Raw genomic sequence first — 22,483 nt, 5'->3', positions numbered from 1 at the left:
AGGGCTCCTTGGCCCTTCTCTCTCCAGCTGCTCTCGATTGCCATCTTCAATTCTCGTTATCACCAAAAATCCCCCCCAAACCTCCCTCATGGACACACTCCATCTCCTCTTCAGCAACCTTTCTCCAGCTTCCTGCATGATAGCAGAGTTGATGGCATTTTTCTTTACAAATGGAGACCTGTACTTCCCTAAACCAGATGGGAGCCATTAAGGCCTCCTGTGAAAAGAGCTACTGCAGCACCTCATTCATCCTCTCACCTCTGCATGTTTTCCAGTCACTGCCCTCTGTTCTGAGATGCAACACTGGCCTAAATTTGGAAAAACATGTTAATTTTTTACCCCAGCTGGCAGGGCCCTTTCAAATTCAGCCCCACCTGCTGAAATTTTAACCAATGTCGTTCTTAGGTCTTCTGTTTAATTCAGAAAGCAAGACTTAAATAGAGTTACTAAAAACTGAAAAAGCCAAACATTTGCTTTTATGAACCTAAACCTTGTCTTTTGAACTAATGGACATACAGTGCTAAAGTTTTAGTTTAATCTCTAGATTCAGTAGAGATTGTAAAGCCTTGATTAAACTTTGTTCATCTGTGAGTCTGTTAGGTTCTGCTCAGGTTGGAATAACATAAATTTCATCATCAGATAAGTTCGCAGGATGGTCAATGCGGACTGGTTTTTGTGACTGTGAAAACTTATCTGCAGAGAAATATCACCACAGTATGTCACTATGCATGAAGCCAAATGGACTTCAAAGAAGTATAGCAGGAATAAATACTCGGCCGTTGAGTTTGTGGCCGTCTGTGTCCAAAACTAGGTATAATCAAGCATTTAGGTTGTGTGCTGCGTGTGTAATGGGTTTATTGTTTTTATATGGCTTTTTTTTTTTGAGTTGTAGTTAAATATAGCTTGACTTGTCAACATATTGTTTCATGGTTATAACTTGAGAAATTCTGCGTATAAACACTTTATGCTGCATGTTTCTCCTTGTGGCAATTTCCTTACTGTTTGTTTTCTCTCAGGTGGTACCATGGCAAGCTAGACCGAACCATTGCAGAGGAGCGCCTGCGCCAGGCCCGAAATCCTGGCAGCTACCTCATCAGGGAGAGCGACCGCCGGCCCGGTTCCTTTGTCCTGTCTTTCCTCAGTATGACCAATGTGGTCAACCACTTCAGGTATGATTTTTCTACACCATTCAAACAGAATATAACTCTCTGACTGCTCACAGAACTCTGGAAAGAGAAGTTAATTTGAACCTACTTAGCCTACAGGTGTTTCTATAATTTACAGATAAATCAGAGTGGTTCAGGCCTGAGGTTTAAATAAAATAGGACTGTTATTGATGTCTTATTTGTGTTTACCCTAATAGCCATGTAGACTTTGAATGGCTGTCTAGCATGGTGTTGCTAACATCTGAGACCAGAGAGAAATGTGTGGTTGGAATAGTTAGAGTAGCATGGTGCAACATGAAGTGTTTCATTTTTTTTTTCTATGGCATCTCACAACAAGCAGGATCCAAGTTGTAGGAAGTCGCCCTCGGGTAAGATAAAATCTCTGAAGTACTGAAGTTATTTATTACCTGTTAACCAAAAGGGCAGAAAGCTAGAGACTACAACAGAAGGGCAAGTTCAGAGATTAGCCCTTATTTCAACACTGTTAAGGTTTAAGAAAGTAGATTCTGGGGTAGGTCAGCCTTTTTGTCCCACAGATTCAAAGACTATACAGAGCTTAAAAACAGTGTTTTGTCATGGCAGCTTGTACATTTAAATGTTTGCTGCGACAGATGACGCTGTGTGTGTTTGCGTGTAAGGTGGACAAGGTGGTTTTTTTTTTTTGGTTTTTTTTTATGCAATGTGTGTGGGCGGACTTGATGCAGAAGAAAAATGACACCACACTTGTTTAACAACAGTACCCTGGAGCATTTTACAACCTTACAGTCAATAAAAAAGACGAGAAGAAGATAAGACATTACAGTCTGTCCTTTCCTTCAGTGGTTATGCTATGTTAATATTAACTCTGCAGCTCACCAAGATTCAGGGCAAACATCATCTAATTAAGTGAAAACGACATGATCTCCTGTGGACATATTGCCATGATGTCATCAGTTACGGGAGAAAGGAGCTGCTCTGTATATGATTTATTCGTGTTATTTTAGTGAGTTAGTGTTTGTTAGAGATTTGTGGTTCCGTAACTGGTTGCAGTTCAGAATCCGCTTGTTAAGTGATGACGGGCCAACCCTGCTTCCAGGTCCAAGCTCCTGCTGTGTTCATTAAGGCTGTTGTCTTAACTTGTAATCTTAACTAAATTCTTTATATATTTTTTTATTTAATATAAACAATCCCCTCAAAATAATCTGTGATCATCGTAGGCCTCTCTGCCTTTTTATTAGCACTAATCATGTGCATCATGCCTTTAAGCTCAGCTTTAAAACCTTACATACAGCCTATGGACTTACGGTTTGTCAGACACCACATATTTGAATGCTTCAGATAAGAATCTCTCTGAAGCTAACTAAGATTTCAAAAGGACATGAAGCTTAGGATCGAGAATTTTTCATGGTGAGTAATCCAAGCCATGCAGGAGAATATGCGTGACTAACCTTGAGCTGTGAATGGATCATCTCCAGTATTCTCTGGTTGTTTGGTCAATTTTCAGCATCGTTTCCTGCCTTTTGATTGCATTTGTCATGTCTTCCACCCTCACATGAACTTTTTTAGAAGGGAAAGTTGATATCAGGGTGTTTATTGTTACCCTAACCATAAATCTGTAGCTAGCCATCAAGTAGCACACCATTATATGCCAGTTAACCAAATTCCAATAATCCTACAAACACTGCCGCTGTTTGGTTTCTGTTTTAATTTATGTCTGAAGTGAGAGCAGAGCTGCACATTTTAGCTAGTTGACTTCTAAAGCTAGTTGACTTCCCGCTAACTTCTAACTCTGTTAAACTTTGTAATTCTTGTTTTGTTTTGTTTTTTCCATTGGTGCCTGGATGCTAAACTTTAGTGTAACACCTGGAAGGGCACCCACACAGATCAATTTAATTGAGATGAAACAATTTGGGCTGTTTTTAACTCTCAGCGATGCCACAGTATTTGAGTTCAGGAACCGAAGAAAAGTTTGACCTGCTAATAATGTCAGCAGATAGCAGTAAACGTACCCGTACACTGCAGTGATTTTCAGGTTTTTAACCTGTGTCACAATTTCCCATTCATATCTAGTAAATGGGTTTGGGACTGCTGTCGAAACAGACTTAATGGATTGTCTTCAAACGCACAGACTGTCAGCACTGATGTTTCATTGTGTCGGTATGAGCTTACCTTTGCACATATGCATGTGATGAAGCAGTTTATCGTCAGCTGTGTTTACACCAGAGCTGGATGGTGTATCATAGGAACAATGATGGAAGTAATCGATACAGATAATTCAACTGTCAAATAAATGAGAGTTGAACTCTTTTTGATTGTCTTTACTGCCCAGGGGTTTACCTGTACTTAAAGCTAACCGCGGCACCTTCTTTATTGTTATGTTTTCTATTAACAGGATAATCGCCATGTGTGGGGACTATTACATTGGTGGGCGGCGGTTCTCGTCCTTATCAGACCTGATTGGTTACTACAGCTATGTGTCTTGCCTTCTAAAAGGAGAGAAACTGCTATCACCAGTGGCCCCTCCAGAGGTGAGTGACTCCATGGCTGAAGGTATACAGTGTAATTCAAAGTACTGCGTTTAAGATAAATGTAAAGTCTTGTAGTGTTCCTCTGTAATTTTATTTGACCCCCGATTTGTTTTGTCACACCGTCCCCAATGTTTCTCAACTCAAAGTAGGCCAAGGTTGTGCTATATTAAAAATGAACTCCTCGTCAGTTTTAAAAAACTTAACATAACGTGAGAAGTTTCTCGTGTGGTTTTTTTTTTTTTTTTTTTTGTGCTGATATAAATGAACTATGACTTTCAGATGGCATATCATTAATGATTTCCTTTTAAAAACTGAAATTGTGATGGTTGGATAGCTGTGTTTAATGTAGCGAATAAAATGTGTGACTGGCAGCTTGTTGAATTAACGGTCTCCTATGCTGTTTTGGAAATAAGTAGAAACGAACTTTCCCCAGGGCTCTATCAAAACTTTTTAAATATACTTAACAGTGTGCAAAATGGGACAAGAGTAAAGTGTGCATAATGAAACCTAATCTCCTGAAATGTCCCTTAAGAGTTCTGATCTGATAAAACGTGTGAGGGTTGAAAGATGAGTGGAAATATGCACCTTTTGAGATAACTCGAAGTCAGCCTTCACTTCTTTATTATTTCTTTCTTCCTTTTTTTTTTTTTACGCCACTTGTTCATTGCAAGAGGAAGTATTTTACGGTCTTCCTTTTCCTTTTTTTCTTTTGCCTTCTGGCAGATTTCAGAACTGTTTAAGGCAAAGCCTGGGCTAATGTTAATTATGCTTTTTAAGGTAGTGGGATTTACCCCAGGGAGCTGTAGTAGAATACTTGATTTTCAAAAATAATTGGAGGATTTTACATGAATATAATTCTGAAAGGTCAGGGCTAAGAATGAGGCTTTTATTCTTTTTTTTATTCCTGTTTCCACAGCCTGTAGAAGACAGGAGGCGAGTCAGGGCCATACTTCCATACACCAAAGTGCCAGATACTGATGAGATCAGGTAAGTGTCATGTGTGCACAAAATCTGCTTTTCTTGTCTTGTAGGGCAAAATCCTCGTGTCCCAACATCACTTTCCTAAAAGTATTTTTTTGAATGTGAACCATAATCTTTTAGTTGCACACGAGCCACAGTGACATCCTAGACCTAAAAAATACCTATTCTTAGCACAAAGAACAGCCTAGTCTTCCTTTCATTTTTGTGGCATGACACAGCAGGCTGGAAAGCACATTATCTGACTTGTGACTGAAAAATGGTCTTGTCCCTGTCATTAAGCTGCAGTAGGCACACTTACTGATGATCCCAGCTATTCCCAATTTCCTAAATCTGATAAACAACTGTCTGAAGTCAACCTCAACGCTGAGCCTGCCAGTGAGCCACAGGCTTAACTGAGCACACATGCAACATTTACTTCAGCTTAGGGGTAGGCGACATGGTTCAAAATTTTATCATGACAATTCAAGAATAATTCCAGTGTCGAATTTATAAAATAGTTAACAAAATATTATTGATGCATGCGGGCAGCAGTTTAAAAAGTAGGTATATGGAGGGCATTTTTTTGCAACAAGTTACTGTTGCTGATCACACACTTCCTAATTTTAAGTGTGACATGAGGCGCCACCAGCCGCAGCATTCTAGTCTAACAGTAGTGACACAGCAAAAGTCAGATTTAAGCACAAAAGTAGCCTACTAAACATTTTAGTTTAACATTACCTAAAGTACCTTAACCTGGTAAGACCTGAACTCTTTCATGGCATGCTTTTTTTATTTCTCTTTGCTATTTGGGCTGACTGGGACCTGATGAATGTAAAAACAAAGAATTACCTGATTTTTTTTTTTGATTTTTTTTTTTGTTTCTGAGGAAAAAGAGGTCCACATAAGAGGACGTTTGTTTTAAATTTCGATGGAACAATGGCAGTGTTCTTATAAGTGGATATCAGGCCCTTGCAGAACAAAATTTAGTGTTTTGGTCTAGACAACCCAAAATGTGATGTCCACATATGTGGATGCCAGTTCCTAGGAGGTTAACTTTAACTCTTCAGGAGCCTGTGCAATATTGTCACATAATAAAACTGAAAGTAATTTTCCACCTGGTATGTTGTATCAAAATCTTAGCTTTTCCACCTTCCACTATTCTTTCTCTCATATGAAGCGGAACTAGCAAATGCTCCGATGATGCTCGGTGGAGTCTAAATCGTCATTGGAGCCTGATACAAGGCTCTTGCTTCAGACATGCCCGGGCTTGTCTCGTTGGGTGTACAGTGAATACATGACGTTGCTATAGCAATATTGAGATATGACATTTTTATATTGTGTAAAAAAAATTATGCTGGTATTATCACGAATGAAATGATATGGCACAGCGCTACTTCAGATTTTAGTAACGCTTTATTTCCACACTAAATTATTATTGTCTGTATATGTGTTCACTTTACTGATCCCAAGTTCACATTAAATCACAGTTGAGATGATAGTCCCCTTACAGAGCGACAATGCGATGCAGATAGTGTTGGATAAAGTCTTTCTTAGTTACCTTATTTTGACTTGATCTATTTGCAGCTTCCTTAAAGGGGACATGTTTATTGTTCACAATGAACTGGAAGATGGCTGGATGTGGGTGAGCAATGTTCGTACAGAGGAGCAGGGACTCATTGTGGAGGATTTGGTGGAGGAGGTGGTAAGTACGGCCTGACATTGAGAAGCTCATATCACCTTATTTTTCAAAAGATCTTTATCAAACAATAAAAGTCAATTCGGTGGGAAAAAGAACAAACAAAATTAATAGTGGCATCTGCACAGTAGTGTGCATTAAAAACAAGCACTGCACTAGCACTGTGAGGTGACTGCAATATAGGACACTAAAGTAGGCAAAAGCATAGCACCCACAGTTGGGATGGGATATATGAATACACAAAATAATTGCATGACATTGTAAAAACTACAGACATTTCTGTTTGTGATCATTTTCAGGGCCGTGAGGAGGATCCACATGAGGGAAAAGTGTAAGCTCCATGGCACTGAACTGACTTACTTAGTGTCTGACATCTGTTCTCTTCCATAAAAATCTGTCCTCTCTGTTACAATAATTTATCACACATAATTGTATTACTGTAGTTTATTATTGCAGAAAATGCATCCATACGCGGAGCCTAGTTTGCTTTGTCTTTTAGACATGTGATCACTACTGAGCATTCGGTTAATTGCGTTAATTCAGTCTGTTTTCCTTCTGTTGCTCTCCTACAGCTGGTATCACGGAAAGATCACCAAGCAAGAGGCCTACAACCTTCTGATGACAGGTACACTTTCACTCAGCACTGCAGACTTTACAGTTTCTTTTTGTCCCAAATATGTTGTGAACATTATCTAAACGTCTCTTTTTCCTTCACTTCTTTTGCTCCTTTTAATTTCATAGTTGGTCAAGTGTGCGGTTTTCTAGTCCGGCCTTCAGACAACACACCTGGCGACTATTCCCTCTTTTTTCGCACCAATGAAAACATCCAAAGGTTTAAAATCTCCCCCACACCTAACAATCAATACGTGATGGGGGGGAGGTACTATAACAGGTATGTCTGCCAGTGTGGCTGCCTTCAGTGTGGCGATGCAACACAGTTATATAAAGAAAGTTGAAGTATAACTGTAGCATTTCTGCAATGCAACATCAGCACATATTGAGGATGCCGATGTAGTTGCTGATGAGCTGAGTGTCTTTTCTCTCTGGCAGTGTTGATGACATCATCGACCATTACAAGAAAGAACAGATTGTTGAGGGTTACAACTTAAAAGAAGCTGTTTCAGTTCAGGTAAGCAGTTATATGCTAACGTCATATAGTGAACCTCACTGTATTTTTGACTTAGCAAAATGACATTCGACAGTGTGTTTTTTGTTTTGTTTTTTTTGTGTGTGTGAGTCTCTGAAGATATTAGGGCTTAGCATTTGTGCCACCTTGGAAAGGCAGTGTACAAATTTTTTTTCTGAGATGTCATTTTGTTGATATTTGAGGTGAAGTTTTAGAGCTTAAATGAATGCAAGGTGGAGGACTTAACCTTAAATATGTTAAAGTACTACATTTTAATATGATTGGACTCTCAGTGAACAGTAAATGTCAATTTTTAATAAAAATCATCCACACTTCTCTTAATCAATAGACATAACAGACGGAGAAAAGCGATGTAAGCTGGTCGTTTGAATGATGTCATTTTACCTCTGTCCTTACACGGTGTTTGTTTTTGTATTTACTGTAGCACCAGGAACAGGTTCTGACTGACGTAGTGGATGGGAGAGAAATTTATAACACTATCAGACGGAAAACAAAAGATGCTTTTTACAAAAACATTGTCAAAAAAGGCTACCTCCTGATCAATAAAGGTTTGTGTAACGTTGGCTCGTTTTGTCTGGGCTTTTATCTTCTTGTAACATCGTGAGTAACTATTATCTCATTGAGAGTCTAAACTTTGATTTCTCCCACAGGCAAAGGCAAACGGTGGAAGAACCTTTACTTTATCCTGGAGGGTAATGACGCACAGCTCATCTATTTTGAAAACGAGAAAAGAGCCACGAAACCCAAAGGGCTGATCGACTTAAGCGTGTGCTCCGTCTACGGCGTGCACGACAGTCTGTTTGGCAGGTCGGGCTTTGAAATCTAATCAGTGGTTTCATTTTTTACACTTTAAAATCTGAATGCTTAATGATAGCAGTTGTGTTGACATTGTATAGATGGAAATTATTTTTAATCTTTAAAGCATTTTGTCTTCTGCTTTACTTTTTCAGGCCAAACTGTTTCCAGATTGTTGTCCAGCACTTTAGCGAGGAACAGTACATATTCTACTTTGCAGGAGAGGCTACAGAGCAGGCACAGGTAAACAGAGAGTCAGCACTTTACTGTCACAGAAAATGGTTAAACAAGGCAGAAACGCATACACATTCTTAGAAATATTTTTATACACATACATTTACTTTTCTGAGAGCTGAGGGTGCTTTTCTAAAAGAACAAGGATTTCAACATCATTATCTACTTTCGTAGAACTCAACCGACTGGTATTCTTTCCATTTGTCTTCTGCTAGATCAGAGTGCAAATTTATTCCATTATTTATTTTATCTTTCATGTATCATTGTCTAAAGTGGAAGTTAGAATGCTGGGAAGAGAAAAGTAGGAAGGAAGGAAAGAGCTCACGAACATACTGCATCATTTATCAAACCCCTTGAATTAGAGGTGAAACACCACTTTAATCACGCCTCAGTTCTTTGATTTAAAATCTTTCTGCAATGTCATAAAAATGCTCGAAAATGAAAGACTTATTGCTGTAGCTTCAGTTTGACCTGATGGTGGCAGTGTTGTTTCACTGTAGAATTACACATTTACACTGTAGCACCGGTGGAACAGGTTTACTTTAGGACAGCAGTTTTCTCTTGTTTTATATTGTAATATATTCATTATAGTATATTTTGTCTTAGATAAGTTTGGGGCCACAAAACATTTTCAGTTTCCAGATGCAAGTGGCCACCAGTTAGAAATTTCACAATAAGACTTTCATTTTATTCCTTTTTGTGGAATAAATGAGTACACACAGTGTAAATACAGTATTTTTTTTTTAATGTTTTGGCCATTTTCTTCTTTCCTTTTTTCTGCAGGATTGGATGAAATGCCTTCAAACCTTCTGTAATAACCTAAGGAAAACCACTCAGCCCACCTCCAACAAGAGGCTTAGACAGGTTTGTATAGCAGCACCCAGTGTGTGGTCATGATGGCAAAGCAACACAGCAGAAGATTAAATCCAGTGAATAAAGAGGCAGCTCTCATTCAGGTGTATGTGCAAGAGAGGGCTGCAATTGTGACATCAACATTTTAAAGTTTAAAATGTATCAAAACGTAATAATATTGTGAAAGATTAAACACTGATTATTAAAATGGCTTGTATATTAATTCTTCTGTGATGAGGCAGTTGTTCTAATTTTTCTGATTAAAGATTAATTCAGTAGTTTGACGAGGTTCTCCTCAAATGTCATGGCATATCAGGACATCTAATTATTGCAACCCATCAGTGCATATGTTTTAATCTTTATTGCTGTCTTTCAGGTGAGCAGCCTGGTGCTGTACGTGGAGGAGGCGCACAAGTTGCCAGCGAAGTATTTCACCAACCCCTACTGTAACATCTACCTGAACAGTGTCCAGGTTGCTAAGACGCACCCGCGGGAGGGGCAGAACCCCGTCTTCACTGAGGAATTCATCTTTGAGTAAGTTTGTTGTACTTGTTTATTTCTCTCCTTTGGCTTTTGCTGTTATGTTTCTCCCTTCATGTTTTATCCTTCTAATGTTTCCAGCTATTTTTATTGCTTAAAATCACTTCATAGCATACTAGCATCATGCTATATAGCCAGTGTAGTGCCAATGTTTACCACTGTTTGAGAGAGCACAGATAAGACTGAGGTGTCGAAAGTCTGCAAAGTGAATCTGCCCCAGGACCATGTAGGAGTGGCATAGTTAACAGGAAAGTACGGTGATTCACATATTCTGCCTAAGGAAACCCATATCTTTATGGCCGTACACATTAACATTGTCACTGAATAAGCTGCACCGATGGCATTGAACATCGTTTTTTTGTTGTTGTTGTTTTTTTTTTTGTTTTTTTTTACACTTTTGTAATTTGGATATTAGCTCATGCGACTGACATCCCTCTCACTCGCAGAGTACATGTCATGCTTCAGTTCATCTCATTGTTGCTTAAGCAGCTTCCAGCCTGATTTAGCCACTTTTCATGTCACTATAGCGACAAAGAGTCTTGCACTGTGGCCAGTGCTGCTGTTTGAGCAGGGTTCTTGCTCTCCTGCCAAAGATGCACATCTTTTTGTGTCTGCTCTGTTCAGTGAGTGGCAGAGAGGAGCTGAACCCTTGAGTCAGCGGTGTACATACATGCAATGTTTTTCATCTGGTTTGTTAATGCAGGCAGAGGCCTTACACTCTGGAAAACACACACACACACTTTTTTGTTTGAATTATTTGACATGTAAATGTAGCTGAAATTACAACTCAGCTTTTGTCCTTAAGTTGATGTTTGGTGGACCCTTTAATAAAATGCTTTTTCTTGTTTCTCACTGGCTGCACATGCAATGAACTAGAAAAGTGTAACATGCAAAAAATACACATCTAACATCTGTGATGTTTATCTGAATAGATACTTGAAGACATATATCTCTCATCTGTATGGCACTGTAGCTGCTATTATTGCTCTTTTGATTCTTCTGAGCTCTCAGTCTGCAGTAATATAAATGACCTGGCATTTATATAAATACAAGAGCACGCAAAGGGAGAACACAGCCTGAAACCAAGTGAACGATTTGTTCACAGACTACAATTTCTTTCTCATTTTTTTAGTATTATATTCCATGTAAATGTAGTCATTGTTTTACAATTGGATCTGAAATGCTGTGCATGTGATGCTAGTGAAGTTGAAGTGTTTGCTACATAGCAATCCAAAACATTAATGTGGCAACATAACAAGATACACAAACAGATTAAAGCATATTCCCATTTATATGTACATATGTTAACCGATGACTTTGAAAACAATGCACTTGAATACCGGTACTGTACATTTGAAATGAGCAGTGTGTGTGTGGTTCCTGGTTTAGAGAATGATGTGTTTATCTCTGTTGTTTCAGTGACTTGTCCAGTGAAATTAACAGATTTGAAATCAGCTTGAGCAACAAAACGAAAAAGAGTAAAGAAAATGACATCTGTAAGTAACAGATTCAAGTTTTAAAACAGATTCAAATCTGCATTTACTTTATTTCCGTTATCTACCCTTTTCTCTCCGTGTTCATCGATGCCTCAATGTCTTCCCTTCTCAGTGTTCATGCGCTGCCAGCTAAACCGGCTGCAAAAAGGCCAGATGATTGACGAGTGGTTCCCTCTCAGCTCCTACGTTCCTCTGAAGGGCATTGAGCCGGGCTCCTTACGTGTACGTGCCCGCTACTCCGTGGAGAAGATCATGCCCGAAGAGGAGTACAACGAATTCAAGGAGGTCTGAACCACTGAAAAGTGGCTTTGATTGCAACGTCTATTAACGGTCTACTCGGTTGTTGACTTTATGTCCTTGTTGTGCATCCTTTGCAGATAATCTTGCAGAAGGAGTTTTATGTCGTCTATGCTTTGGCACATGTGTGTGGTCAGGACCGCTCCTTACTGGCAAGTCTCCTCCTGCGGATCTTCAGGCACGAGAAGACTGAAGCCCCGCTACTCAGGACACTCAATGACAGAGAGATTAGCATGGAGGGTAGGAGTCACTGCTATTGTAATCCAAAGATAGGAAGGCTTAGGCATCTAAATAGATTGGTTTTAAAGAATTATGAAAGAATCATTTCATTGAAAGCTATAAGTGACAATCATGTTGCTTAGTAACCGGGAAGTTGTCGTGTCCACGCATTTTAAAAACCCTTCTCTGCTTATGCATTGCTACCAGATGAGGCCACAACATTGTTCAGAGCGACTACACTGGCCAGCACACTGATGGAGCAGTACATGAAGGCCACAGCAACACCCTTCGTCCACCACGCGCTCAAAGACACAATCCTCAAAATCATGGAGAGCAAACAGTCCTGCGAGGTAAACGCCTGCTAAAAATGTTGCATTAAGTGTTGATACCGTACAATAAGGTGAAATATTTATCTTGTTGAATTTATTTGTCTATTTCCCCGCCAAATCTCGGCCTAAATCTACCTTTTTTAAAAATTGTTTTTAAGTTGAACCCTTCAAAACTGGAAAAGAATGAAGATGTGAATATGAATCTGGGGCATCTCCTCAACATACTGTCTGAGCTGGTGGAGAAGATCTTCATGGCTGCTGAGATCCTTCCACCGTAAGCTCATTTACCCTCACACAGCAGAAAATCAAACCACAAGTCCAAGGAACCCAAAAAATCAATTCAGGTGTCTCTATAATTACTTTTTCAGTACTTTGAGGTACATCTACGGCTGTCTGCAGAAGTCTGTGCAACAGAAGTGGCCCACCAACACCACCATGCGAACGAGAGTTGTAAGGTAGACAAACTGCCAAAAAACACCGATTTTCTTTGAGAGTATGAATGTTTGTTTATTATGTTTCAATATCTTATTATGCTTATCGATTCCTTTTCTAGTGGCTTTGTCTTTCTAAGACTGATCTGCCCCGCCATCCTCAATCCCAGAATGTTCAACATCATTTCTGGTGAGCATCTGCTGAAAAGCGCACACGCCATATCATCTTTGCTCACTCTGTGACTTGCCACTGTGCATTTGACACTACTGTTCCCTTTTGCAGATCCTCCATCTTCAACAGCAGGCAGGACCCTCACACTGGTGGCGAAGTCTGTCCAGAATCTGGCTAACCTGGTTGAATTTGGTGCTAAGGTATGAATTCTTTCATTCAGCTTTTATAGGAAGGCACGTGTCGAGATTTGTCTGGATTTGACAGTTGTCTCTGCTCACGAACAGGAACCCTACATGGAGGGTGTAAACCCTTTCATCAAAAACAACAAACACAGGATGATCATGTTTCTGGACGAGTTGGGGGTGAGTCACATTTGTTGCCGAAAGCTCAAAAGATTAGTGCATTTAAATGCTTTGTAGTTTTATAAAGTAAAAGTAAAGTACTATTAAGATATCTTAGCAATTCAGTGTGTAGTTACATCTCTTTACATTGACAAAAGCGCTAAATTGAGTGGGCGGTATGTCATCGCTGCTTTTTTACTATTGGTCAAATTAAGAAAGTAGCTTAAATACTACATTGACCTTAGGGAAATTATAAAAGGATACCTTTTCATAAGCTTTGAAAAACTTTAAGAAACTCTTAACTGTGTTTCTAGAATGTGCCTGACCTCCCTGAAGCCACGGAGCACTTTAGGACGGACCTGTCCCGGGACCTGGCCGCGCTGCACGAGATCTGTGCCACACACTCAGACGAGCTCCGGACGCTGAGCAACGAGAGGGGCTCAGGACAGGTTAGAGACCGCTGCCACATTCTCGCACAGAGACATCAATTAATGTCGTCGCATTTCACGAGGCTCATTTATCTCCCCGTTTGATCTCCGCAGCATGTATTGAAAAAGATGCTGGCCATCACAGAGCTCCTCCAGCAGAAGCAGGCTCAGTATGCCATGTCCAACAGCAACAGGTAGTACTGCACTCTTCCTCTCCTCCCATCCTCCCCATCCTTGCGTCAAGTCTCCGAGTGCAGCCCGGTGGAGACATGGCATGCTCTACCCTCATCACCATGGCAACCCATCCACCATTCTCCATCATATCTTCCTCTGATAGTCCCGCCCATCCCACCCACCTGCCATCTTGTCTCGTTCAACACAAGAGAGCTATGCAACAACAGCAGCTGAGTACAACAGGCGACGGCGTACTTTAAAAAATAAATAAAAAAACAAAGAACTTGCACCAGTAACTGACAGCTGTATGCACAATGCAAATATTTGTTCACCTCCTCCATTAACTGTGATTTGGGTACATTTATTCCTTTCATCACTGAGGCCAAATGCTGAGAGGGGCTTTTTGTACCCAGTATGTGTTTTCAATAGCACAGGTTGCCAAAGTGCCCCCCCCCACCCCTCCTACTCAATATGAGGAAACTGACAAGGAGATGCTAGTTTTCCTCAGACCCCTTTACTGGAAACTGGATTACAAGAGATGATGCTTTTTTGTAATTAGTGACTTATTTGAAGGTGGTGACAATATCTGCAAAGTACTGAAACAAGCATCTCTGTATGTCTGTGGTTTGTTTTTGTTTTTCTTTTCTAGATTGGAACAAAGTCTTTCGAAAAAAGAAAAGTATGGTTATTTTATATTAATAAATTCTCTTGCTGGAATCATGAGTATATACATGAGAAGAGCTGCATTTTTCCCAATAATTGTATCAGCTATTTTTTTGATTATCTGGTTGAGGCTTTTTTTCTTTTTTTTGAAACTTCAAGACACATAATCAGAGAAACCAAGTAAAACAAAAGTGTTTACAGCAGTAAAAAGAAAAAAAATTGGGATAGTACAGACTGTATCAGACATGCATGCACTCATTAAACTGTTTTTGTAAAGTAGATTACGGAGTGGGTTTTTCTTTTGGTCTCCTGATTTGAAGGAGGAGAAATGTGTGCACATGGTGTCATGTGACAGAAATATGTAGAAAACTCTTTATTAAAAAAGCAGAAGAGAGAGCAAACAAACAGCTGACTGCAATTATGACACGAACACCTGCATTTATGTCACATCCCTTTACAGTAAAACACTGGAATTAATGTGTATATATAATAACTTTAAACACTGCTCAGTTGCACAAGTCTAGATGAGGTCTTCATCAGTCCATTCCTGAAATAAAACAAAAGTCTAGATTTAGAAAGAATTGTTTAAAAAACAAACAACAACAGCAACAAACAAACGTTAAACTGAGAATAATGTTGGCCTGCCTCACCTCTTCTACCAACCGTGGTTCTTTTGCTACATGGCCATCTTCTTCATATCCTCTCTTTCGTTTGCTGCGATGGGGGGAAAAAAAAAGAAAATTTAGCATGTAGGTGTAAAACTAGTTTTGCAAACACTTCTGCAAATCGCAAGTGTTGTTTTGCGAGAAATAACCGTCCCACATCTTTGCTGTTAACTGTAACTTGTCAACTCTGTCGTCAACTCATTTCGGTAGTGTGAGACCTCTAGTGTGTAGTGCCCCTCCATAATCACTCTTAGTTGCATTTTGTGTTTCTCTTCATTATTTTAGTTTCTATGACTTCATTTAGACTCTCTTCACGCCATGTTTGCAAGCCACACACGACTGGCGAGGCCATCTGTCTGGAACATTTTGATGCACAGCAAACAAAGTCCCTTTCACAAACGTGTTCGCTTTATCTTACAGGACAGAGTGCACCATCATGTCACTCGCTGCTGCCATCCAGGTAATGTGAGTTTTCATACGATTTTTCACCTGAGAATCAAAAGTGTGGCGGTCGGGCCGCACAGCCAGCCAAAGCGAGGCCTCATCATCCCGTGAGGTGTAGAACCGAAGACTGGAGCAAGTTTGTACTTTCCAAGCATGTGGCCTAGATTCCTGGCGGTATAAATGCAATACGGCTGTTCTCCATGGGAAACCCACTTGCTGCGTTTCTGAATGCTGTCCTTCCAAAGCCCTTCTCGAAATGCTTCAAACGATGACGCCGTGTTTAAAGATGGGCAAAAAGCCTCAAAGATTTCTGTGAAGATCTGAGAGACTTTACTGCAGACTTTTTTTTTTTTTTTTTTTAAATCCTTGCTATTCCTGCCACTCCCTAAATATAAAATAAAAAAAAAAATAAAAAACCTGAGCAGTTACAGTTGGTAACTGACATAGAACCAGACAAATAGGGGGTTTGGTAGGGAGGCTACCTGATGGGCCAACTTCTGTCTCGTGATGACACAGGAGAAAGGAAATCCAAAGCATTGAAGTAGCGTTTTTTTTCTGCCATCATCAGGGAATTCAAACATAGCACCTCTTGCCAAGACAACACGAGCCTTAACGCCCTTTCTACTCACTGTCCTCTCACCCACGTCGCCTGATTTTTACAATAAGCTCTTCCTTTAAACCATTGACGACTTCCAGTCTGTGTGTGAACTTTGACGCAGCAACGGGAGTCGCTTGTTACTTCTTTTTTTGGCTGTTTTTTTAAAATATGCTGCTTTGTTTATTGATGTTATATACTTAGGCTTGTATAGAGAAACTGTGTTTGTGTACGATTACAGCTGAAAGGTAGTCATAGGAGTTTGTAGGAGATACCTGTAACCCATTCTGTGCATGTGTAATCCTGACGGATCCTGTTATTGTGTGTGGGCCTACATATATGCTGCTCTAACGACTTTCACGGGAACTCCCCTTTATGCCTTTTTGGACGTTTAAAAAAAAAAAAAAAAAAAAAAAGCTTTCACACGTTGCAGTCTCTCTCTCGCTTTTCCCTCCACCAACAGGTGGCGTTTCAGTACATAGATCCACCCGGAGAAGTCATGCCACGCACAGATTTACCAACTTCAACGTCATAACGGTTGGCCCCGTGTGCCTCGTCGTGATTCGAGCAGCTGCAAAAGTCTGAATCTGTGCCTGTCATAGCGCAAAAGTTTACCACAGTTTACTGTAGTTGCACTTAAGATACCACGGACCTCACCGAGTGTTAGCAGACATCTGGCGACAGATAAGTGACATAATGTCTCCTAACATCGCCCAGAACAACAAAAAAAACAAAAAAAAACAAAACTCCTCATCAGCTATACCAATATCAGCTGTGCTACATGGTATAGATGATGTACTTTCTGTATTTCATACAGCTGATGATAATGATGTGTAATCCTTTTTATTTTTCTACCTGATTACTGAACCTTGAACCTTTTGCATCTTAGATACGACAACCTGGCTAAAATAAAACAATATATACCTGGACTTAGTCGCTTGTTTGTGTGTGCCAGAGTACTACGTGACAGTTTTACAGTGACATTAAGTGTTATTTTTCTTTCTACATACATATGTACACACTGATCAGCTTTATATATTCTGATTTTAATATCACAATGTTTAACTGTCGGAAAGTATCACAAAACAAAAACAACCAAGGGAGTTAATGTCGTCTCCTTACTTGCTTGAACTGGCAAATTCGGCATGAATCCTCTCCAGCCTCTGTTTGGAAATATTCACCTCCTCTAGTTTAGGAGGCTCATATTTCTTCAGGAGGGTTTTCATTCCTGAAAAAACAAAGCAGCAAGTTTGAAAGCGCATTCTTTGCCAAGGCCCTGTTTTGTAGCTCTAAGGCACATGAGTTGGATTGGCATTTAAAATGTATTCAGTTCTTCCTTTACTTGTGCAATTCAGCATAATAGTTTCTGTATCGTGCAGTCAATCGGACAGAACCGCAAGAAAAAGCCTCTGGAGAAGCTAAAACAGCTCAATATCACCATCTTGTGGTGTCAACTTGAAGGTGCGGTTTACTCACGTCTCATGGAGTCGTACATCTTTGAGAGCGTCTCCTTCTCCTCTTTCAGTCCTAAGCACTGGGTCAGGTAACTGGGCATGAGAAATAATACATAGAAGGGATCGGTCTTGATTAACATACGACGGACAAACTTCTTCAGAGAAATTACATTTTACGGTTTTTTTTGTTCCTGATTCAAATTTTGCTTTTGTAATGTATTTGCTGTACATATAAATTAACTAAGCCAGCCAATAATCACTCTGGACTTTATGATGAAATCTTAAATTCTAAACATTATCTAACATTTAAATTTTTTTTTTCAACCATGAGGAAGATTCGATTCATAATTAGACATAATATTTTAAATCCGTGTTTGAAATTCAAACTGACCACTGTCACCTGGTTACTGATTTAAGAACTTTGTGTACTACCTCTCCATGTTAAGACCGGCTCTCGAGGCGCTGTTCAGAATAGCTGTCAGAGCGATCTGGGAGGGAGAAAAAAGTAGTCCTGCATCTGTCATAGCTGCCTGTGTCAGAAAGTCATCGGCAGTCTTCCTCAGTGACTCTGGGCTTTCCAGTGTAGGGTACCGGGTCTGGAAAAAGCGATATTTTCAAATGAAAACTTAAGTAAGCGAGATTAGGGCAGTAGTAGTTTCCGTCTTCGTGTTTATAGTGTGAAGCAGTCATAAGAGCACACCCACCTTGAGGTCGATGAGCAGACCTTCCATGGGTCTGTAGGGGTTGTGGACCACCAAATGAAAGTTGAGCTGCTGGATTAGCAGTAGCTCATACTCCAGGATCTGCTCCAGAACCCTTTCTTGTCCTGCTGGGGTCTCCTGTACAAGATTGCCCACAAACTGGGTGCAGGACACATTGAATTCATCTACTTTGCAGGCCAGGTATGTACACGTCAGCCTAAAACAAGTAACAGGTTGCTTAGAACAAGGCTGAAAAAACATTCTATAATTAACTCATTATTCAACACGACATGAAGGTTAAGTGGTTTAAGTGTTAGTTAAATAAATCATTTTTATACACAGCAAATCATTCAGTGACCCTCCCCCTATGCCCTATGGATGCTGCACTTTTATCTTAGAAGGAAACATTCCCATTAGGAGGAAAGTGTATAGCAGGAAGTAGGAGATCACTGAGAACAACTTTGGTTAAGATCGAAGAGAAAACCCCCCCCCACAAAAAAACAAAAACAATTTATTATGAGGTCAGGTAAAATTATGATGTCAAAGAAAAAGAAACGCTGTGTTTAGAGAATCTGTCTGCACTTAGTCTAGACGACTTGATAATGTGACTGTGGGTGACGATCACATGGGTCACCCCTGTTAACACTGAGCACAGATTACGAAACACCTGAGATGCTTTGCTGCCACATACTCTTACGCGTTTCTCATCCTGACATCTGCCCACATCATCTCTCTCCACTGAAGATCAACTTTGACTCTTGAATTGAGGCTTTCAACACACCTGACATCACATTAATTTACGATAAGAGACCACCAAACTGAGTTACACTACAACCGTCGCATCGCTTTGATCGTTTTAATAAAACAGTTCAAAGTTTGCCTGCGAGTTTAACAAACTGGGAATTTCTGAAACACACCAAGAGATGTATGCTTCTGTGTACAATCTACACTGTAAGGATGTCACCTCGTAGCCACAAACCCCTCTGAAACCCTACAGCATAACCTATGCAGTAACCTGATGTCCACCTCTCTGCAAAGCTACGCATCGTATTGAGTCAGCATGCAACTTTTGTAATTGGCCTGCTCAGCACCGTCGAGTCTTTTTTACTACTGTCGACTACTTTTTTTCACCTCAGTGTTTGAATTTATTAAAGTCAATATAAGGACTCACATATGTCAACAAATTCTTAGAGGGAAACTGCCAAACCTATCAGAAACTTTCCTCAACAGACACTTCCTTTAATGTGTCACCTCAGTGCTGTTCGTTTTCCTTTCACCGACCAGCAGTACTTACATGATAATCCTGGGGTGGTACTCCATGACGGAGTTGCTCAGGTAGAATCTCCTGAAGTACATGAGGGCTGTACCCTGCAAAACGAGAGAAAGGCACGTGGTTCACAGATGTCCTCGAGGTCACATGGCTCTGTTCAAAGAAACCGCATGCATACATACATACATACATACATACATACCACCACAGACTTTGGCATTGTGGGCTTAAAAGCATTGCAGAATTCCAGCAGCCTCCTCTCATAGTGCCGAAATAGGACGTCTTCCTCATGACGCTGCAAGAACATGGACTCACTCACCCCGGGCTTCTTCAAAGAGGAGGGAGTGAAGGTAACTGTCAAACAGACGTTCATGGACTACATCTTTGGTTCAAATATGCCTAATGACATTTTTAATCGCAGCTTACCTTCCCACTTTCTAGGGCCTTGTTGCGGAATTTCTGATTAGCCTTGCACCTCATATGCTCGAGTTCATCTTCACTTTTAAAAATCCAGTATTTCTTCTGGGAGCTGTTGTGAAACATGTCGCCTGTTGTGGAGAACACCGCAGCAAAACTGCCTGATAAAAAAAAAAAAAGAGTCAACGTTAGCCTGCCGTCCAAACTTTGATAAATCTGAAATAAAATAACTTACAGTTGTTGAGCGTATTTGAAGGTCAGTCCATCCACGACACCTATGCTGCGTGAAAATAATTTTCTACAAATGAGCGCGTTTAATGCCTCAAGACAGTTCAAAACTAACGTCTTAACAAGCGGACTGCGGCAATAACAAATCCCACGCGCGTCGCCATTGGATTACGTCGACCTCGTCGGTTATTGATGACGCACACATACACATATACGCACACAATCTAAGTCATATTTAGGGACGTTTTTGGCAGTTTTAGACGGGAATGCCACTTGAAACGCGCCGAATGGCTTCAATTTATGTCTAATTGGGGTAGTTTCGGTCCCCAGAGGCAACAGCGTCCCCAATGAACGGGTGTGTCAGCTGATATAGGTCCCCAATTTTGACAGAAGTAAACACACACACGAACTCACACACACACAAGCAAACATACTCCAGAAAAAAAAGAAAAAACAGGAGGTTGGAAAGAAAACGAATGAAGCGCCATGAAGACGTTTCACCTCCCACCCAAGAGATTTCTTCAGATGATATCCCACCTTTGCAGGGTCACGTGTGCTAGGCCGGTTAGAAATAGCTGCCACTTTTGACAGTCTGTAGCGTTGAAAGAGGTGTCTGACCTTATGTGTCCTCTTCACTTGGGTTAGCACACGCTAAATAACCCAGAATAAATAAGCATGTAAACCTTGAATAAAGGCCCGCATTAACAGCAGCTCCCTCCTCCTTCTTCTTTAAATGAGCCAGGACAACATAAAGTTCACACTGCTAAAGCTGGTTTGTGACTATATGTTAGTTAAAATCAAGGATTTTGATTATTTTTTAGTGGGGGGTGGGGAAAAAATGCGCAACAGAAACGAAATCACACGGTATGTTTAGACAGAGCCACTCAACCCCCCACCCGTGTTTCCGCACGCCCTCATTTGCATAAACATGAGTAATTTATGAATAATAAATGCCCTTGCATTCAGCGGGAGCCGTTAATTTGCATATCACCACAGCTACAGTTTTATTTCCTTAGTGCGGCGTTATCATGAAGCCCTTCGAGCCTGCATAAAACCAGACTCAAAGAAATGACGCTTTAACAGGTATGTGCGCACTTGGGACTATTTTATATAATCTTAACCTTTTTCTCTACAGGCGCTTTCCGTGTGAACGCTCGCGTCTGAGCTCTGTCTGTGATAGGCTTGTGCACAAGGCTACGGCGGGCTTCTACACTAGCCATCGCTCGGTCTTGCCCTGTAAATTGCATAAACATGAAGTGCCGATGCATTATTGATGAGACCATTGCAACGTTTACTGTATGTGCGCATATGTGTGCGTGCGCGGGACTGACTGTGCATGCACGCTTGTGTTGTCAGCCTAACACCTCTCCCTCTGCTATTTCGCATAATTCTGCAGTGTGATGACTTATTTTTGTCTTTCTGTGTTGTGTTGGACTATCTTGAAGGTTTTTGTTTGTTTGTTGTTGTTTTGTTTTGTTTTTACATTTCTGCTGTTTAATTTGTCATTTATATATGTATGTGTAGGGTTTTTTTTTCTGTTTTGAGACTTCATCACTTCATCCTGTGCCTTCACTATTTACAAAAGAAATGCTGGCTTGATGGTGAGGCAGCAAGTGAAATCTGCCTCCCCGTGAGTGTGTATGTTCATGTGATGGGTGATTTGAAGGGAGAGACACCACAGTTTTAGGTCAGGTGTGTGTGTGTGTGTGTGTGTCCCTGTGAGTAACGGTTGCTCCTATGCAATCTGACAGGCAGTGTTTTATGGGAAATCAAACTTGGGTGATTTTGTTGCATTGCCAGATCAACTGAATGATCTTTGAGCCTCCCTGATCGAGTTAGACTCATCCTCCCAGAGTCGAGCCCACACTCCTGCCTGTTATATTTCAGCCACATATGAAAACCTTTTCAGGCGTGCTGAAATGATTGCTATTCACGGACACAAAGTCAGCTAAAATTCAGCCGCCGATGCCATGTGAACCATCACCTCGCCTGTACGCAGCTTTGTAAACTATTCATGGCGGTGATAATGCTGAGGAGGGAGGCGAGGAGAAGCTGGAGGAAGATAATCCCCACCCCGTGGCCCACCTTCCTCATCTCATCTATGAAGTTACTTTCTAGCATGAGAGGAAATAATCTGGATATAACCTTGACAATGATGCAGATGATTTACCAGAATGAGCCTGCCTAATCCATTTTTTTGCCCGCCCTTGCCCTGATATTCCTCGTGTTTGCTGCAGCTTTCATTCCATTTCAGCTTCACAC

General features: G+C 40.6%; 2 protein-coding genes across 3 annotated transcripts in view; one reads left to right on the top strand and one right to left on the bottom strand.

Moving 5' to 3' along the window:
- Nucleotides 1-16,897, top strand: part of rasa1a (RAS p21 protein activator (GTPase activating protein) 1a) — a 30,941-nt gene extending 14,044 nt beyond the window's left edge. The window contains exons 2-26 of the mRNA XM_080892935.1: nucleotides 1,017-1,169; nucleotides 3,538-3,673; nucleotides 4,590-4,660; nucleotides 6,218-6,335; nucleotides 6,629-6,660; nucleotides 6,902-6,954; nucleotides 7,071-7,221; nucleotides 7,380-7,458; nucleotides 7,901-8,024; nucleotides 8,127-8,283; nucleotides 8,427-8,514; nucleotides 9,289-9,369; nucleotides 9,734-9,891; nucleotides 11,317-11,393; nucleotides 11,506-11,678; nucleotides 11,771-11,930; nucleotides 12,117-12,259; nucleotides 12,397-12,512; nucleotides 12,607-12,693; nucleotides 12,792-12,859; nucleotides 12,953-13,041; nucleotides 13,126-13,203; nucleotides 13,497-13,631; nucleotides 13,725-13,804; nucleotides 15,533-16,897. Coding sequence (XP_080749061.1) covers nucleotides 1,017-1,169; nucleotides 3,538-3,673; nucleotides 4,590-4,660; nucleotides 6,218-6,335; nucleotides 6,629-6,660; nucleotides 6,902-6,954; nucleotides 7,071-7,221; nucleotides 7,380-7,458; nucleotides 7,901-8,024; nucleotides 8,127-8,283; nucleotides 8,427-8,514; nucleotides 9,289-9,369; nucleotides 9,734-9,891; nucleotides 11,317-11,393; nucleotides 11,506-11,678; nucleotides 11,771-11,930; nucleotides 12,117-12,259; nucleotides 12,397-12,512; nucleotides 12,607-12,693; nucleotides 12,792-12,859; nucleotides 12,953-13,041; nucleotides 13,126-13,203; nucleotides 13,497-13,631; nucleotides 13,725-13,804; nucleotides 15,533-15,581 — 2,656 coding nt within the window. The 3' untranslated portion in view covers nucleotides 15,582-16,897. The remainder of the gene's footprint in view (nucleotides 1-1,016; nucleotides 1,170-3,537; nucleotides 3,674-4,589; nucleotides 4,661-6,217; nucleotides 6,336-6,628; nucleotides 6,661-6,901; nucleotides 6,955-7,070; nucleotides 7,222-7,379; nucleotides 7,459-7,900; nucleotides 8,025-8,126; nucleotides 8,284-8,426; nucleotides 8,515-9,288; nucleotides 9,370-9,733; nucleotides 9,892-11,316; nucleotides 11,394-11,505; nucleotides 11,679-11,770; nucleotides 11,931-12,116; nucleotides 12,260-12,396; nucleotides 12,513-12,606; nucleotides 12,694-12,791; nucleotides 12,860-12,952; nucleotides 13,042-13,125; nucleotides 13,204-13,496; nucleotides 13,632-13,724; nucleotides 13,805-15,532) is intronic.
- On the bottom strand, nucleotides 14,806-20,403 carry ccnh (cyclin H). 2 transcript variants are annotated; one of them, XM_080892937.1, is made up of 10 exons: nucleotides 20,229-20,403; nucleotides 20,003-20,154; nucleotides 19,779-19,901; nucleotides 19,601-19,674; nucleotides 18,310-18,523; nucleotides 18,038-18,201; nucleotides 17,628-17,698; nucleotides 17,274-17,379; nucleotides 15,098-15,161; nucleotides 14,806-14,994 (listed from the first exon to the last, which is right to left on the bottom strand). In XM_080892937.1, the coding sequence occupies exons 2-10, from the start codon at nucleotides 20,117-20,119 to the stop codon at nucleotides 14,968-14,970; spliced, it is 960 nt and encodes a 319-aa protein (XP_080749063.1). In that variant the 5' UTR covers nucleotides 20,120-20,154; nucleotides 20,229-20,403; the 3' UTR covers nucleotides 14,806-14,967. The 2 variants fall into 2 exon arrangements, with proteins under 2 accessions (XP_080749063.1, XP_080749062.1); XM_080892936.1 differs by having other exon boundaries at nucleotides 19,779-19,904; nucleotides 20,229-20,402.
- Nucleotides 20,404-22,483: the final 2,080 nt, after the last annotated feature.

This window comes from Rhamphochromis sp. 'chilingali', assembly GCF_963969265.1.
Source record: "Rhamphochromis sp. 'chilingali' genome assembly, chromosome: 10".
NCBI lineage: Eukaryota > Metazoa > Chordata > Actinopteri > Cichliformes > Cichlidae > Rhamphochromis > Rhamphochromis sp. 'chilingali'.
Note: the sequence above shows the minus strand (reverse complement) of the source record. Positions and strands in the feature narration are given on the sequence as shown.